Source organism: Eptesicus fuscus, chromosome 10 (assembly GCF_027574615.1).
Source record: "Eptesicus fuscus isolate TK198812 chromosome 10, DD_ASM_mEF_20220401, whole genome shotgun sequence".
Classification (NCBI taxonomy): Eukaryota; Metazoa; Chordata; class Mammalia; order Chiroptera; family Vespertilionidae; genus Eptesicus; species Eptesicus fuscus.
In genome coordinates, this window is record NC_072482.1 from 291,298 (window position 1) to 310,234 (window position 18,937).

The following is an 18,937-nucleotide window of genomic DNA, read 5'->3' on the forward strand; positions in this document are numbered from 1 at the left end:
ACTATCACCATTGGACAAATACTCTAAACAAAAAATCAGCAAAGAAACATCAATCCTAAATGACTCACTAGAGCAGATGAAATTAATTGACATCTTCAGAACATTTCTCCCCAAAGGCACAGAATATACATTCTGCTGAAGTGCACATGGGTCATTTTCAAAGATAGACCATATGTTGGGACATAGGTAAAGTCTCTTCAAATTCAAGAAGATAGGAATCATATCAAGCATCTTCTCAGACCACACTGGCATAAAACTAGAAATCAACTACAATAAAAACAATCCAAGGAAATCAAACACATGGAGACTAAACAGCATGCTATTAAACAATGACTGGGTTACCAGAGAGATCAAGAAAGAAATAGAAAACATCATGGCAACAAATGACAATGAAAACACAGCAACCCAAAATCTATGGGACACAGCGAAAGCAGTCTTGAGAGGGAAGGTGATAGCTCTACAAGCCTACTGCAAAAAACAAGCTCCTTCTATGAAGCCAGCATCACCCTAATACCAAAACCAGATAAAGACAACACAATGAAAGAGAATTACAGGCCAATATCCCTCATGAACATAGATGCCAAAATCCTCAACAAAATTCTAGCAAATCGGATCCAGCAGTACATCAGAAAGATCATACACCATGCACAAGTAGGATTTATCCCAGGAATGCAAGGATGGTACAATATCCGCAAATCAATAAACAAATACAATAAACAAATTATGTGATACATCACATAAACAAATTGAGAGATAAAAATCACAGAGTCATATCAATTGATGCAGAAAAAGCATTTGACAAAATCCAACACCCTTTCTTGATAAAAACTCTCAACAAGGTGGGAATAGGAGGATCATACCTCAACATAATAAAAGTTATATATGATAAACCCACAGCAAACATCATACTCAATGGACAAAAACTAAAACCATTTCCCCTAAGAACAGAAAAAGACAGGGATGCCCACTCTCACCACTCCTGTTTGACATATTACTGGAAGTATTACCCATTGCAATTAGACAAGAAGAAGAAATGAAAGGCATCCAAATTAGAAAAGAAGAAGTAAAGCTGTCCTTATTTGCAGATGACATGATATTGTACATAAAAAACCCGAAAGACTCCATCAAAAAACTAATAGACTTAATAAATGAATTTGGCAATGTAGCAGTATACAAAATTAACGTCAAGAAATCTATGGCCTTTCTATACACCAATAGTGAACTTACAGAAAGAGAGACTAAAAAAGCAATCCCATTTACCATCACACGAAGAAAATTAAGATATCTAGGAATAAACTTAACTAAGGGGTAAAAGACCTATATGCGGAAAACTGCAGGACACGTAAAAAAAAGATAGAGGAAGACATAAACAGATGGAAGAACATACCATGTTCATGGATTTGGTAGAATCAACATCATTAAAATGTCCATACTACCCAAAGCAATCTATAGATTCAATGCACTTCCCATTAAAATACCAACGGCATATTTCACAGACCTAGAAAGAACTCTCCAAAAATTCATCTGTAATAAAAAAAAGACCCCGAATAGCCACAGCAATCCTGAGAAAGAAGAATAAAGTAGGAGGAATCTCGATACCAGATTTCAAGCTGTATTACAAGCCATTGTTCTCAAAACAGCATGGTACTGGCACAAGGACAGACATATAGATCAATGGAATAGAATAGAGAATCCAGATATCGACCCAAACCACTATGCTCAATTAATATTTGACAAAGGAGGCATGAACATACAATGGAGTCAAGTCAGTCTCTTCAATAAATGGTGTTGGGAAAATTGGACAAATACATGCAAAAAAATGAAACTAGACCACCAACTTACACCATACACAAAAATAAACTCAAAATGGATACAGGACTTAAACATAAGACGGGAAACCATAAAAATACTAGAGGAATCCACAGTCCGCAAAATCTCAGACATATGCCGAAAGAACTTCTTCACTGACACTGCCCCTAGGGCAATGGAAGCTAAAGAGAAAATAAACAAATGGGACTACATCAAAATAAAAAGCTTTTTCACAGCAAAAGAAACCATCAACAAAACAACAAGAAAGCCCACTGTATGGGAGAACATATTTGCAAATGTTATCACTGATAAAGGTTTAATCTACAGGCAGTTTATACAACTTAATAAAAGGAAGATAAATGATCCAATAAAAAAATGGGCAACGGACCTAAATAGAATCTTTTCAAAAGAAGACAGAAGGAAGGCCAAGAGACACATGGAAACATGCTCAAAGTCACTATTATCCAAGAGATGCAAATCAAAACGACAATGCAGTACCATCTCACACCTGTCAGAATGGCTATCATCAACAAATCAACAAACGACAAGTGTTGGCGAGGATGCGGAGAAAAAGGAACCCTCGTGCACTCCTGGTGGGAATGCAGACTGGTGCAGCCACTGTGGAGAACAGTATGGAGTTTCCTCAAAAAACTGAAAATGGAGCTACCATTTGACCCAGTAATCCCACTCCTAGGAATATATCCTAAGAAACTAGAAACACCAATCAGAAAGGATATATGCACCCCTATGTTCATAGCAGCACAATTTACAATAGCTAAGATCTGGAAACAGCCTAGGTGCCCATCAGCAGATGACTGGATCAGAAAACGATGGTACATCTACACAATGGAATACTATGCTGCCATAAAAAAAGAAGGAATTCTTACCATTTGCAGCAACCTGGATGGAATTGGAGAACATTATGCTAAGTGAAATAAGCCAATCAATGAAATAAAAATACCACATGATCTCACTCATTTGTGGATAATAAAAAACATTATAAACTGATGAACAAAAAGATAGATACAGAGGCAGTAAAGCATCAGACTGTCAAATTACCGCGGGAAGGTTAGGGAGAGGTGGGGGGAGAAGAGAGATCAACTGAAGGACTTGTGTGCATGCAAATAAGCATAACCAATGGACGCAAGACACTGGGGGGGTGAGGGTATGTACGGGAGTGGGGTGGGGGTGGGGGCAATGGTAAGATATGTATACATATAATACCTAAATAAATAAATAAATAAATAAAAACTCCCAGCAAACAAAAGCCAGGCCTGGATAACTTCATGGCGGAGTTTTACCAAACCTTCAGTGAAGAACTAACACCTATCCTCCTCAGACTATTACATAAAATCCAAGAGTAAGGAACATTTCTGAGCTCTTTTTATTAGGCCATCATTATCCTAATTCCAAAACCAAGTAAAGACAGTACAAAGAAAGTGAATTATAAGCCAATATCCCTGATTAACATAGATGCTACAATTCTCAGCACAATATTAGCAAATCAATCCAGTAATATCTTAAAAAGATCATATACCATGACCAAGTGGGATTTATTCAAGGGATACAAGATTGGTACAATATTTGCAAATCAATAAACATGATATACCACATAACGTAACTGAAAGACAAAAATCAATGATCATATCAATAGTAGAAAAAGCAATCAACAAAATCCAACACCCATTTTTTTATAAAAACTCTCAAAAAGTGGAATAGAGAGAACATATCTCAACATGATAAAGACCATAAATGATAAGCCTACCCCAAACATCATACTCATCAGGCAAAAACTAAAAGCATTTCCCCTAACAGGAATAAGACAGGGATATCTGCTTTCCCCACTCTTATTCAATATAGGGTCCTAGACACAGAGATCAAATAAGAAGAAATAAAAGGCATCCCTATTGGAAAGGAGGAAATATAACTGTCCTTATTCACAGATGACAAGATACTGTACATAAAAAACCCTAAATACTTCACCAGGAAACCACTAGATTTAATCAATAAATTTAACACCCAGATATTGATGGCTTTTTAAAAAAAGATATTTTATTTTTATTGATTTCAGAGAGGTAGGAAGAGGGAGAAAAAGATAGAAACCTCAATGATGAGAGAGAATCACTGATCGGCTGCCTCCTGCACACCCCCTACTGGGATCAAGCCCACAACTTGGGCATGTACCCTTGACCAGAATCGAACCTGGTACCCTTCAGTCCTCAGCTGAGCCAAACCAGCTGGGGCTCGATAGCAGTTTTTATACACCAAAAATGAATTCTCAGAAAGAGAAATTAAACAATCCCATTTACCATTGCAACAAAAAAATTAAGATACTTAAGAATAAACTTAACTAAAGAGTTAAATGCCTTGTACTCAGAAAACTACAGAATGTTCAAAAAAGAGATAGAGGAAGATATAAACAAGTGGAAGAAATACCATCTTCATGGATTGGTAGAATTGACATCATTAAAATGTCCATACTAACTAAAGCAATGTATGGATTCAATGCAATCGTATTAAAATACCAACAGCATATTTCACAGTGCTAGAACAAACATTCCAAAACTTTATATGGAACTAAAAAAAAAAAAAAAGAAGACCCCCAATAGCCACGGCAATCTTGAGAAAGAAGAACAAAGTTGACGAAATTACAATACCAGATTTCAAGTTATACTACAAAGCCCCGTAATCAAAACAGCCTGGTACTGGCACAAGAACAGGCATATAAATCAATGGAACAGAACAGAGACTTCAGAAATCGACCCAAGCCACTATGCTCAATTAATATTTGACAAAGGAGGCAAGAGCATACAATGAAGTCAAGACAGTCTCTTCAATAAATGGTGCTGGGAAAATTGAACAGATACATGCAAAAAAATGAAACTAGACCACCAACTTACCCCATACACAAAAATAAACTCAAAATAGATAAAACACTTAAATGTAAGTCAGGAAACCATAAAAATCTAAAAGAAACCATAGGCAACAACATCTGAGACATTTCTCATAGCAATATCTTTATGAATACAGCTCCTGGGGCAAAGAAAACTAAGGAGAGAATAAACAAATGGGACCACATCAAAACAAAAGCTTCTGCACCACAAAAAAAAAAAACAGCCATCAACAAAACGAACAGGGAACCCACTGTATGGGAGGACATATTTGGCAATGATACTTCTGATAAAGGGCTAATATCCAAAATACATAAGGAACTCATACAACTTAACAAAAGGAAGACAAACAATCAAATTAAAAATGGGCAAAGGTCCTAAATAGATACTTCTCCAAAGTGGACATACAGATGGCCAAGAGACATATGAAAAAACTAGATGCCTGGTGCACGAAATTTGTGCATGGGGGGGGGGGGGGTAGGGGCGGGTCCCTTGGCCCGGCCTGCACCCTCTCCAATCCGAAACCCCTTGGGGGATGTCCGACTGCCTCTTGCTATCCGGGACTGCTGGCTTCTAACTGCTCGCCTGTCTGCCTGCCTGATTACCCCTAACCCCTCTGCCTGCCTGCCTGATTGCCCCTAACAGCTCCCCTGCTGGCCTGATCACCCTAAACCGCCTGTGCCTCGCCCACACCCAGGACCCAGGATTCTCTCCTCCGGCCAGTTGCAGGCACCTGGGACCCAGGCTTCCTTCCCTCTGGCCGGCCTCAGGCACCTAGGACCCGGGCCGGCTTTGCCCAGGCCGCAGCCACAGGTGCCCGGGACCATAGGGCATGCGGCTTATCCCTCCCCTGGGCCGCAGGAGCTGGCGCCCGGGACCGCGGGGCAGGTGGCTTGTCCCTCTCCCGGGACGCAGGCTGGCTGGTCTGCATTCCTCTCTCCCAAGTGTTGAGTGTCTGAGCCGTGATGGTGTGAGGGCATGATGACCATTTGCATATTAGCTCTTTATTATATAGGATGCTCAAAGTCACTGATCATCAGAGAAATGCAAATTAAAACAAAAATAATGTATCACCTCATACCTGTCAGAATGGCTACCATCAACAAATCAACAAATGACAAGTGCTGGCCAGGATGTGGAGAAAAGGGAACCCTAGTGCACTGCGGGTGGGACTGGCAGCCATTATGGAAAACAGTATGGAAGTTCCTCAAAAAGTTAAATATGGAACTGCCATTTGACCCAGTGACCCCATTTTTAGGAATATACCCTAAGAAACCCAAAATACCAATCAGAAAGAATGCACCATTATGTTCATAGCTGCACAATTTATAATAGCTAAGATCTGGGAACAGCCCAAGTGCCCATCAGCAGATGAGTGGATAAAAAGCTGTGGTACATTTACACCATGGAGTACTGTGCAGCAGTAAAAAAAGAAGAATCTCTTACCCTGTGAGACAGCATGGAGGGACCTAGATAGTATCATGCTAAGTGAAAGAAGTCAGTCAGAGAAAGACAAGTATCCCATGATCTCACTCATATGTGGAATCTAATTAACAAAATAAACTGATGAACAAAATAGATCCAGAGACAGAAGCATGGAACAGACTGTGGAATCTCACAGGGACAGCAAGGGAGGGTCGCTGGGTGGGAAGTGACCAACCAAGGAACTCGTATGCATATATATGCATCACCCATGGACACAGACAACAGGGTGGTGAAGTCCTGGGGCAGGGGGTGAGGCAGAGCTAGAAGAAGTCAATGGGGGGAAAAGGTGACATGTAATACTTCCAACAATAACGATTCTTTTAAAAAATCAAAATAATTATAACAATAACTAGAGGCTTGGTGCATGAATTTGTGCACTGGTGGGGTCCCTCAGCCTATCCTGCACCCTCTTGCAATCTGGGATCCCTTGGCAGATGTCGGAGAGCTGGTTTCAGCCTGATTCCCACAGGCCAGGCCAAAGGACCCCACAGGTACACGATCGGGGCCAGGGAGGGACAATGGGAGGGTTCCAAGTCATGTCCAGCCCTCTCACCCAGTCCCGATCGGCCGGACCCCAGCAGCAAGCTAAGCTACTGGTCGGAGTGTCTGCCCCCGGTAGTCAGTGTGCATCCTAGCGACTGTTCAAATGGTCAAATGGTCGATCAGACACTTAGCATATTAGACTTTTATTATATAGGATAACAGTCTGAATTAACTTTTATTATAATGGTTGCAATTGGTCATTTTCTAACTTCAAAATTCCTTCTATATTACTTAGTCATTCTTCTGGAAAGAAGAATTTTCCCTTCTTATTTATTACTAGAGGCCCGATGCACAAAATTTGTGCACTGGGGGGGGGGGGAGGTAATCCCTCAGCCCAGCCTGCACCCTCTCCAATCTGGGACCCCTCAAGGGATGTCTGACTGCCGGTTTAGGCCCTATCCTTAAACTGGCATTCGGACATCCCTCTCACAATCCAGGACTGCTGGCTCCTAACAACTCTCCTGCCTGCCTGCCTGATTGCCCCTAACTGCTTCTGTCTGCCAACCTGATCAACCCCTAACTGCTCCTCTGCTGGCCTGATTAACACCTAACTGCTTCCCTGCTGGCCTGATCCCCCCAACTGCCCTCCCCTGCCAGCCTGATCTCACCCCCAATTGCCCTCCCTTGCTGGCCTGATTTCGCCCCCAACTGCCCTCACCTGCAAGCCTGGTCCCCCCCCAACTGCCCTCCCCTGCCGACCTGATGGCCCCCAACTGCCCTCCTCTGCAGGCCTGATCTCAACCCCAACTGCCCTCCTCTGCCAGCCAATTTGGTTCTGATTGGTCAGTTTCTATGCCAGTCAGCATCAAAAGCTCCACCTCCTAGGCAGCCATTGGCTCCTCACAGTTGACCCAGGTTTGGTTCTGACTGGTCAGTTTCTATGCCAGTCAGCATCTCTGGGCCTATCAACTGGGCCTGATCAGAAAAGCGGGGCTGATCAGCAGCCCTGGTGAAGGCCTGGAGAGAAATGGAGGCATGGCTGCTGACCAGGCCCAGAAAGAGAGAGGCAAGTGCTGATCAACAGCTGCCACAGAGGCTATGGATCAGACCCTGCTTCTCTCTTCAGGCTTTTCTCTGGGCCTGATTTGCAGCCCCCTCAGCAGTCAGTGCTGGGTCACTGTGCCTGCAGCCGTAGCAGTTCAGTGCTGGGTTGCCACGGCAACCCAGCGCTGACTGTTGGACTGACTTCCAGTTGGTCGAGCCTCCTGGTTGTTGCAGATGTGACGGACCCAGGGTTTTTATATGTTAGGATTAGTGTGGACTGATAGATTATTACATTATTCAATGAGTTATAATCCATCATTGTTCTTATTTATTTGTTGTTCAAAAAGACTGAATCAATCACCTTTCTCCCATCCCATTCTCTCTATCCCCATATTTTCTGCTTTACCCTTAGTATTTCCTTTGCAAATAGATGCCAATACACATATTTTCCAACAATCCCTTGTTTGTTACACAGAGAGTAACATACTCTGCATTTCCACTTGCTTTCTTCACTTAGGACTACATCCTGCGTGACTGTTTTCACAGGTGCCATCCTCGCTCTTCTTTCCAGCTCCTTACCTCCCACTGCACAGGCAACCACTCACATCAAGTATCCAGAGCAGGCCTCCCACCAGCACCTGGCAGCCCAGAGGCTGCGGGGTGGCCTTGGGAGGTGCTGAGTGTGCTCTGGAACGAGAGCTGTGATGACTGCACCACACGTGGAGCTGACTGAATGCTACTGAGCTGTGCACTTTGAACTGGCTGAAACAGTGAATGTATATTAAGTGGATTTTATCCCACCTTTCAAAGCCTAAACCTGGGGGAGCCCATGCCTGCGTTCCCTCTGCCCACAGCCACTGACAGGTAATGTGTCTCAGACACCAGCAGGCTTTGGTTTGAAATGGTAATTTCAGAACTTTCCCACATTCTTCAAAGCTCGTGTTTCCCTAACTCCTGCTCAGAGATGGCCCTGCTTTCCAACCTCAACAGAGAACAAAGGCCACCAGGTTTTATGAAACCTCACACCAGCCTGCACTACCTCTCCCCAACCCTCCTTTCTCCCCAAACCAACTCCCACACACGCATCCCTTCCCACCCTGCGATGGTGATTGGTCCCTCACGTGACCGCCCAGGGACCCTTCCCCTGCTCCTCTTCCTCATCTGTTCCTCACCCACTTGCCCGCAGGCACGTGCCTTTAAAGCATGTAGCTTCCTTAAGCCCCGGCCCACCTCGCCTCCCAGGGTCTCCTCGGGTCTGGCTTCTTGAAACAGTCACCTCCTCTTGCCATCTCCTCCCCGTGCCATTCCCCATCCCCTGCCCAACTGTCCCTGCAGTGGCTCCACATCAGTCATCACACTCTGCGCTTTCACCCTCCTACTATCTCCCCTCAACTCCGCTGCCCATGCCCTCCTTCTGAGACACCCTGCCTCTGGCCACCTGCTCCCCGCGAGGAAACACATGCCCCGAGTCTCGGGGAGGCCCTCCTGGTATCCTAGAGTGGGCGTTGGTAAACTATTTTTTTGTTTAAAAGCCAGTCTGTTCCAACTACTCAACTCTGTGGTTATAGAAAAGTAATAATAGATACTAAATAAACGCACATAGATATGTTCTGATATAACATATGGATGAAATTTGAATTTTATATAATTTCACGTACGTGAAATAACATTGTTCTGATTTCCCCCACCACTTTAAGATGTAAAACCCTACTTAGCTCACAGGACATACAGAAGCAGGTGGTGGGCCACCGCTTTTAATGGCATTTGTCAACACCTATGATGCGTGTTCACTCGCTCTTTTATGGTCTGATTTCAACATCAGAACATAAATCCCAGGAGAGCCTGTTCCCCACCAAATTCCAGAGCCCAGAGCAGGGCCTGACACCCAGCAGACCACCACCTGCTGCCTGCCGGTGAGACAGGCACCACGCCGGCCCTGGTCATGGGGGTAGGCCCACCACTTCCCACTGCCCTGAGGCTGCTCCGCGGGTGCCCTGGCGCTGCCCGGCGGACCTGCAGGAGCTGGCAGGGGGGCCGCTGCTGCCTCTCCTCCAGCTGGGCAATCAGGCTGCTGAGCGGAGAGATGTTGCAGGAGAACTGGGTGACGGCACCATTGATGCTGTTATGGATGGCCAAGGCCAGCTCCTCCAGGCGGGCCAACAGGCGGTACTCCTGCTCCTTCAAGGAGTGATACAGCTGCTCAAACTCCCAAATGCTCTTCTCCCGCTCCATCTGGGTCAGGCTCTGCGCACACAGGGAGGGGTGGTGAGGCGGGAAGGTTCATTCCCACAGCCCTCCCGTCCCCGTCCCCCTCCCTCCCTGACTCCGAGGCCTCATCGTTGCCGAACAAGCAGCGTGGCCTGGCCGAGTAGCTCAGTGGGTGAGAGCCTTGTCCCCGTTAGCCAAGGGTGTGGGTTGATCTCCGGTCAGGGCACAAGATTCAAACAATGAGTGCATCAACAAGTGGAACAAAAATCCGCATCTTTCTCTCTCTCACTAAAAATTATTAAATAAAATGGTTTAAAAAATAAATACATAAAATAAAACAAGTATCTTGTTCACTCAGTTGTCCCCCAATCTCTACGGACTGAATTACCACAGTGACAACAGACAGTCACTGCCCTCAGGGACCTCAGTCAGAAGAGAGTGGGGTTCGTGTGATGTGTGATGTGTGATGCACGAGTCATGGACGATCCGTAACCCTGGGTGAGAGCCGTGACAGGAGGTTGTACACTTGCCACAGAGCAGTGCTCACAGCTTCCTGCAGGGTGAATGGGAGCTCACCATGTGGTCAAAGACCAGGGAGCTTTCCAGGCAGAAGACATGGCACAGGGGTATGAGTGGCGAGAGAGCAACTGGTCTGTGTGGACGCAGCAACCTGTGCATGGCGGTGGAGGCAGCCCCCCTGCCTGGAGGGCTAAGGACAAGGACTATGCTGCAACGGGCCACGGGGCTGCAGGAAGCGACTCGGCTGATGTGTGCCCTGTGGAGGATGGTCTGGAACATGCAAAACCCTACTTCTGCAGCAACCCTCACATCAACTGCGGGCTCCGGAGCCCTCCACTGGCATCTGCACCCTCTATCTGAGCTTCGAGGTCACTGGTGCCCGTCTTCCTCTGTGCCCCACCTCCCACCCAAACAAAGGGTGGGAGCAAACTCCCTTTTTTACTCCCTCCCAGTAAAGTTTTATTGGGACAGAGCCACACCCATCATTTACACATTATCTTTAGCAGCTTTTGAGCTACAGCTGCAGAACGAATACTTGTACCAGATGACATGGCCCACAGAGCCAAAACTATTCACTGCCCGTCCTTACAGAAAGCTTGTTGACTGTTTAAACCCAGCTCCGGAGAGCCCTCCCTCCCTAACCATCCCGCCACCACCCTGCCTAAGCGCTCACGACAACACCGGGATGCACCAAACACCTCAGAACTCTCCTCAGCTGGATAAATCTTCCCAAGACAAACAAAATAACATAACCTTAGAAATGGGGGGTTAGGAGGAGAAAATGGCGGCTGAATAGACAGACGTGTTCCCAGCCTGGTCCTGGAGCAGAAAGAAAGAACAGCTGAGGGGTGCACGGGCAGTGTTCGGTGGCAAGCTGAGGGACGGCTGAACCCCAGGAGAAGGTGGGGGACTGCTGGACGGGGTTCCCCTGACAGGGCAGCCCCCACGGCGGCCGGGTCCCTTCCCGGAGCTACGGGCTCGGACGGGGAAATCTCGCCATTTTGAAAGGAAAAGTGGATCTTGTCGGAGGCCTGAACATCAACGACTGCAGCGACCGCCGAACAGCTGTTTGCCCCAAAACACCGGTCCCAGGTGGCACGAACTGGCACGAACGTTTGGACTCAAAGGAGCTCTTCAGTCCACCACGGAGAGGTCAGATTTCCCCGGGAAAGGGTGAGGTCTACAGTCCGGCTGAAGAGAGAAATGCGCGCACAGCGGGAGCTGGGGGACCAGGCAGGTCTGTGCTTGGGGGGGCCCGCAGCTGTGATTGTGGAAGGGGTGCCAACAGGGGAGATCTCTAAAGAGCAACCGTTTGGATCTGTTGCGGAGGGACAGCCTGGGAGATTCAGGGTGTGCAGTCGGCGTGAACTTGCCCGCCAGCCTCCCAAACCGGTATTGGGTGCTACAGAGAAAAAAGGGCTAGGGAGGCATTAGAGTCCTGGAAGTCAGCCCAGAAACACTGCCACCCAGGGGCTGAATTACAAATTGAGGAAAATAAAAAATAAAGGAATACGAGAAATTAAGACACCGCCTGCTTAAAAATCAGGACTGGCTTACAACACTGAGGAGCAGTGGAACGCAGGGAACTGCAATACCGTCCGGACTGGGAAACAGATGTGCCACACAGAACAGGAGAGGAAGTGAATGACCTTCACTACTGCACATTTTATTTTATTTTTTTTATTTTTTTATTTTATTTTTTAATTTTCATATTTTGCATCATTTACTTAAGAAACTATTTTTTTCTTTTTTCCTCACTTGATTTTACCTTTTTAATTATTACATTTTTATTTGCAATCAGCATTATTACTACTACTATTTTACCTTTTTTATTTATTTTTGTTTTTTTATTACTATTTTTTTAAGTGCCATTTTATTTTCTCTTTATTTTTTTTACTTCTGGATTAGCGTTCTACAGTCTATTTTCATCTTCCCTTCACCATTGTTGTATTCTATCTTTATGCCATCACTCTCTTCCTAACCTTTCCCCTTTGGTGTCCTGTCAATCTTAACCCTTTCCTGCTTTAGATTTTTCCTATTCTTTCGGTTTACCCCCTGCTAAAATTTCACCCTACTTATATATCTAATTTCCAATCCCCTGCTCCAAGGCCATACTCATCTCTCTCTTCGCTGTCTTAACTCTCAAAAAAAACCCCAAAACACTGTTTTTCTCTCTGTCCTTTTGTTGTTGTTTGCTTGAATGTTGATTATCTCAAATTTTTATCCTCTTTTGTGATATTGTTTTCCTTATTCTTTTGTTTGTTTGTTTGTTTGTTGTCTGCTTGTTTGTTTTTTACTTCTGTTTTCCTTGCCTCGCTTGATATTAGTTGGTGTTGTAGGTTGTATTAATCTCCAGGTACTTGTTGCTGGCATTTGCTGTGATTAGTGGTTGTTCTATTGGAGTTTTCTCCCCATATATATAGTTTGTTCTTCTTTTCTCTCTTAGTCTCGTTCTAGTCTTATTTTTTTCCCCTTTTCCCAATTTCATTTTGACACCCCCCTTTTCTTTTTCCTTTTTTTCATTTTACTCATCTTTCTCTCCTATCCCCTAATTTGCCTTTCTCTAGTGGTCACCTTTATTGGAGGTTATCAATATTGTGAATACACTGCTGTTCAGTGCCTTGTGTATTGTACCTGGTTGTGTTGTATTTTGTGCCTTTAAATCAAGGCAGGAGAGAGAGAACTACATAATCAACATCTGGAGAAGAGAGACCATGGGGAGACAAAGAAACAGCCTGCATAGGAAAGAAAAGCAGGCATCACCAGAAAAGGAAGTAAACGAATTAGAGGCTAGCAACCTATCAGAGAAAGAATTCAGATAAATGGTCATAAGGTGGATGAAAAGAATGGAAGACAAATTCGACAATATGAGTAAGAACCAAGAAGAAATGAAGAAGAACGAAGAAGAAATGAAAAATGACATCGCTGTTGTAAAGAACTCAATAGAAAGCATCAAGAGTAGACTAGAAGAAGCAGAGGACCACATCAGTGAGCTAGAAGAAAAGATGGGAAAAAATACCCAAGTAGACCAGAATCACATCTGCTGAGATAAAGCACAAGCGCATAAGCCCTGGTCAGAACCCAGGATGCTACTGTGGGCTCCCCTTCCACGATGGGAAAACCTGCATTTTTAGGAGAAGGTGGCATCTATACTAATAAAAGGGTAATATGCTAATTAGACTGAACATCTTCCAGGCGACCTTCCGGATGTCCTTCCGTACATCCTTCCCGACAAAGCCATGTTGGCGGGGCCAAGGCAGAGGAGGTTAGAAGTGATCAGGCAGGCAGGGGAGAGCAGTTAGGGGGACCAGGCCAGCAGGAGAGAGCAGTTAGGGCAAACAGGCTGTCAGGGGAGAGCAGTTAGGGGGATCAGGCTGGTGAGTGGTTAGGAGCCAGAGGTCCTGAGGGGTCCCAGATTGGAGAGAGTGCAGGCTAAGCTGAGGGGACCTCCTTCTCGTGCACGAATTTTGTGCACCGGGCCTCTAGTAAAACTTAATAAAAGGAAGATAAATGATCCAATAAAAAAATGGGCAACGGACCTAAATAGAATCTTTTCAAAAGAAGACAGAAGGAAGGCCAAGAGACACATGAAAACATGCTCAAAGTCACTAATTATCCGAGAGATGCATATCAAAACGACAATGCGGTACCATCTCACACCTGTCAGAATGGCTATCATCAACAAATCAACAAACGACAAGTGTTGGCGAGGATGTGGAGAAAAAGGAACCCTTGTGCACTGCTGGTGGGAATGCAGACTGGTGCAGCCACTGTGGAGAATAGTATGGAGTTTCCTCAAAAAACTGAAAATAGAACTCCCATTTGACCCAGTGATCCCACTCCTAGGAATATATCCCAACAAACTAGAAACACCAATCAGAAAGGATATATGCACCCCTATGTTCATAGCAGCACAATTCACCATAGCTAAGATCTGGAAACAGCCTAGGTGCCCATCAGCAGATGACTGGATCAGAAAACTGTGGTACATCTACACAATGGAATATTATGCTGCCATAAAAAAGAAGGAATTCTCATTATTTGCAGCAACCTGGATGGAATTGGAGAACATTATGCTAAGTGAAATAAGCCAGTCAATGAAAGAAAAATACCACATGATCTCACTCGTTTATGGATAATAAAGAAAATTATAAACTGTTGAACAAAAAGATAGATACAGAGACAGTAAAGCATCAAACAGAATGTCAAATTACAGCGGGAAGGTTAGGGAGAGGTGGGGGAAATAAGAGATCAACCAAAGGACTTGTATGCATGCATATAAGCATAACCAATGGACACAAAACTCTGGGGGATGAGGGCATGTATGGGAGTGGGGTGATGGGGGGGGCAATGGTAAGATATGTACAAATATAATACCTTAATAAAAAATGCTAATTAAAAAAAAAGAAATAGGAAATTAAGAGACCTTAAAGATCAGCTAACTTGGTGCTTCTCAAAGGGGATGCGATTGGCGCTTTGGTGTGTGGGGGGCAATTCTGCTTGGCCTGGGACTGTTTCTACGTTGCAGGACCCTCAGCGTTCCTGCCCAACCCTCCCAATCACAAAGGCAGTGACAACAAGGAAACACACCTTGGGAAGCAAGAGAGGGGGCAGTGCTGAAGAACAAGTCTAGCCTAGCCTACCCATTTCACATATGAGAAAACCAAGGCCTCAAGAGACTGTATTCCTCTCTCCATCTAGCCAATGGGCTGGTGTCAGAACCGAGAAGCATGTCCAGGAACCCTATCAGAGAAGGGCTGTCTCCCACAGAAGACAAGATATGTGTGTACTCTGACTCCACTCAGGCTCCCCAGAACATTCTCCATCCATCAGACCTATTTTCAAGCAAAGGGAGCTGAGGTCTCCGAGGATTGTGTGGTGGCATCTAAGGGCACATGGGAACCAGTTCCCTGTCCAAAAGTTCTCGCTACACCCTGGCCAGGGCTGACATTTCTCATAAGATGGTGTTAGACACTAATTAGTAACAGTTTGCTTCTCACATGCAAATACCTGTAATGGGTGGGAATTTTTTTTTTTATTGAGGTATTATATGTGTACATATCTTACCATTACCTCCCCCCACCCCACACCCATACATGCCCTCACCCCCCAGAGTTTTGCGTCCATTGTTTATGCTTATATGCATGCATACAAGTCCTTCGTTTGATTTCATAACTCCCCCTGGGTGGGAATTTTTAACATTTATTGTTTTAAAAAAATGCTTAAAAACCTAAATGGTGGATTTGTAAGTATCCTACCTAATAATAGACAAATATGCAAATTGACCATACCTCCAACACACCCACAAGCCACGCCCACCATCCAATCAGAGCGAGCATGCAAATTAACCCAAACCAAGATGGCTACAGCCACAGAGAGCAAGGTTTCCTAGGTAACAGAGGAAGCCAAGCTTTCTGCCTGCCCTTGCCAGGCCTAAGCCTCCACTCAAGCTACAAAGTTTCAATTATAGAAGGTAAACAAATTCAAACAAATGGCAGCAGAATGGAGCTTGAGAGAGCAGGCCAGGGTTGCCGCCGGCAACAGGGGAAGCAAAGCTTTCTGCACACCCTGGCCGGGCCCACCCTCTTAAGGCAACAAAGTTTCAATTATAACCCCAACAGAAATGGCTGCCGGCCATGGAGGGAGCCCCAGGCTTGGCTCTGCTCCAGGCTACAAAGTTTCAATTGTAGAAGGAAAATAAATTCCAGATACCAGGGCCTCCGCTTGGGTTGCCAGGGGGCATGGCCGGCCTCCAAACCACCACAGGCCCCTCGCTCAGGCCGCCCCACACCCCAAGGGAACTCCCACCTGATCCGGGACACCCTTCAGGGCAAACCAGCTGGCCCCCACCCCTGTACCAGGCCTCTATCCTATCTAATAAAAGAGTAATATGCAGATTGATCATTACTGCAACACACAATATAACTGCCCCCATGTGGTAAAGATCCTGCCCCCATGTGGACACAAGATGGCCACCACAAGATGGCCAGCAGGAGAGGGCAGTTGGGAGGCACCCAGCCTGCAAGGGAGGGCAGTTGAGAAGGACCAGGCCTGCAAGGGAGGGCAGTTGGAGGTGATCAACCCTGAAGGAGAGGGCAGTTAGGGGTAACCAGGCCAGCAGAGGAGGGAAGTTGGGAGCAAACAGTCTGGCAGCAGAGTGGTTAGGGGGTGATCAGGCTGACAGGCAGAAGCGGTTAGGGGCAATCAGGAAGGCAGGCAGGCAAGCAGTTAGGAGCCAGCAGTCCTGGATTGTGAGAGGGATGTCCGACTGCCCGTTTAGGCCCGATGGTGGGATCGGGCCTAAACGGGCAGTCGGACATCCCTTGAGGGGTCCCATATTGGAGAGGGTACAGGCTGGGCTGAGGGACAACCCCCCTCCATGCACGAATTTCGTGCACCAGGCCTCTAGTCTATAATAATAAAAGGGTAATATGCTAATTAGACCAGATGGCCAAATGTCCTACGTCCTTCCAGATAAAGCCAGGGCCTAAAGCCAGGGCCTGCCCTGGTGGAAGCAGCCTGAGGTCTCCGTCCTGGGTGCCTGTGGCCAGCCAGAGGGAGAGAAGCCTGGGTCCCTGGTGCCTGTGGCTGGCCAGAGGGAGGGAAGCCCGAGTCCTGGTTGCCTACGACCTGCCAGTGGAGGAACGCCTGGGTCCCAGGTGCGGAGGCTGAGGCAGAGGTGGTTAGGGGTGATTATGCAGGCAGGCAGAGGCAGTTAGGGGCATCAGACAAGCAGGCCGAGTGGTTAGGAGCATCAGGCAGGCAGGCAGAGGCAGTTAGGGGCATCAGGCAGGCAGGCAGAGACGGTTAGGGGTGATCAGGAAGGTAGGCAGAGTGGTTAGGGGCATCAGGCAGGCAGGCAGAGGCAGTTAGGGGTGGTCAGGCAGGTAGGCAGAGTGGTTAGGGGCATCAGGCAGGTAGGCGCGGTTTGGGGCATCAGGAAGGCAGGCAGAGGTGGTTTGGGGCATCAGGCAGGCAGGCAGAGGCGGTTAGGGGTGATCAGGCAGGCAGGCAGAGTACTTAGGGGAGTTCAGGCAGACACGCAGGCCAGCGGTTAGGAACCAGCAGTCCCAGATTGTGAGAGGGTGCAGGCCAGGCTGAGGGGACCCCCACCCCCACCCCACCCCATGAGCGAATTTCATGCACCGGGCCTCTAGTCTATAATAATAAAGGTGTAATATGATAATTAAAAACCCTCAAGACAAAGGGCCCAGCACATGCTCTCCCTCCGGGGACACAACCTCACCTTACCTTCCCTGCCTTCACCCACAGGCAATCAGGGAAGCAATGGGCAGTGGCTAACCCCCAACCTTGCCCCAAAGGCCCCTTTTTCTCTGACGTCCCAGTGAGCCAGAGCGAGCAGCCCCACCTGGGCTCTCCTGTTGCTTCTGCTATGCTAAACCCTTCCTTACTACAATGTCCCTAAGTTTGTTTGTTTTTAATATTTTTATTTATTTCAGAGAGGAAGGGAGAGACAGAAACATCAGTGATGAGAATCATTGATCGGCTGCCTCCTGCACACCCCCGACGGGGGACCGAGCCAGCAACCAGGCATGTGCCCTGGCTGGAATTGAACTGTGAACTCCTGGTTCATAGGTCAACGCTCAACCACTGGGCACAGCTGCTGGGCTCTGTCCCCATCTTTAATAAACGTACCCTCAAAATCACCTGGACTCATGTTGTGAAATCCTTCCTGCATGAAGTCAAGTACTGACATGCTACCAGCTGGCCTTAGGCAGACCTGCTCGGGGCCAGGTCCCCATCAGGTAACAAGAGTCTCTGTGAACTCCAAAGAGCCTTACCAAGAGCTCAGCTCTCGCCTGCTCCCCCTGTGCCCGGCGCCTCTTCTTTAAGTCCTTCACTCGCTTTAGGTGGTCCAGCTGGTTCTGGATTTGCTCCTAAGAAAAGCAGAATCAGTTGGGCCTTCCAAGATTCGGCAGATCTTAACGTCAGCATGGCTATTCTGCTCATCACACATGCAACTGTCTCTGATGCCAAATCTCTGATGCCAAAGCCAGGGTTAGACCTGTCCTCAGCCACACTGCCCTCCAGGCTCAGGGGTGGCCACGCCTCTCCTGGGGCAGCCAGTGTGACTCACAGGAGGCAGCCACCTGCCCCTGGGGATACTGCATGGCCCAGGGCAGCCATTTTCAACCTTTTCCGTCTCCTGGCATGCATAAACTTAATACTAAAATTCTACGAAACCCAAAAAAATATATTGTATTTTTTGTCTATCTGACAAAAAGAATAGGTATGATTTTGATTTGTCACAACTGATGGCTATTGCTGTGTTGGCTGCTGTCATTTTTCAATTTGACAACCTGCGGGGGGGAAAGAGGTCAGTGCCCTGACTAAATAGTCAGGTACTGCAGGTTTTAACCCTTCCGTGCGCAGCGCAGGGTTGACAATCGCCGGCCGGTGGGGCGGCCCTCCCCGGGAGGAAGGGCCAGCGCCGCTCGGCCTGCGGGACCCACCGGTCACCGCGCGCTCCCCACCTC

The 18,937-nt window shown here is 46.6% G+C and overlaps 1 protein-coding gene across 1 annotated transcript in view; it reads right to left on the reverse strand.

Annotated features, from left to right (window-relative positions):
- TRIM27 (tripartite motif containing 27) overlaps window positions 1-18,587 on the reverse strand; it is a 66,131-nt gene extending 47,544 nt beyond the window's left edge. Inside the window, 4 exon segments of the mRNA XM_054722305.1 lie at window positions 3,913-3,941; window positions 9,726-9,956; window positions 18,242-18,337; window positions 18,567-18,587. Of these exon segments, the coding sequence (XP_054578280.1) occupies window positions 3,913-3,941; window positions 9,726-9,956; window positions 18,242-18,337; window positions 18,567-18,587 (377 nt within the window).
- Window positions 18,588-18,937: the final 350 nt, after the last annotated feature.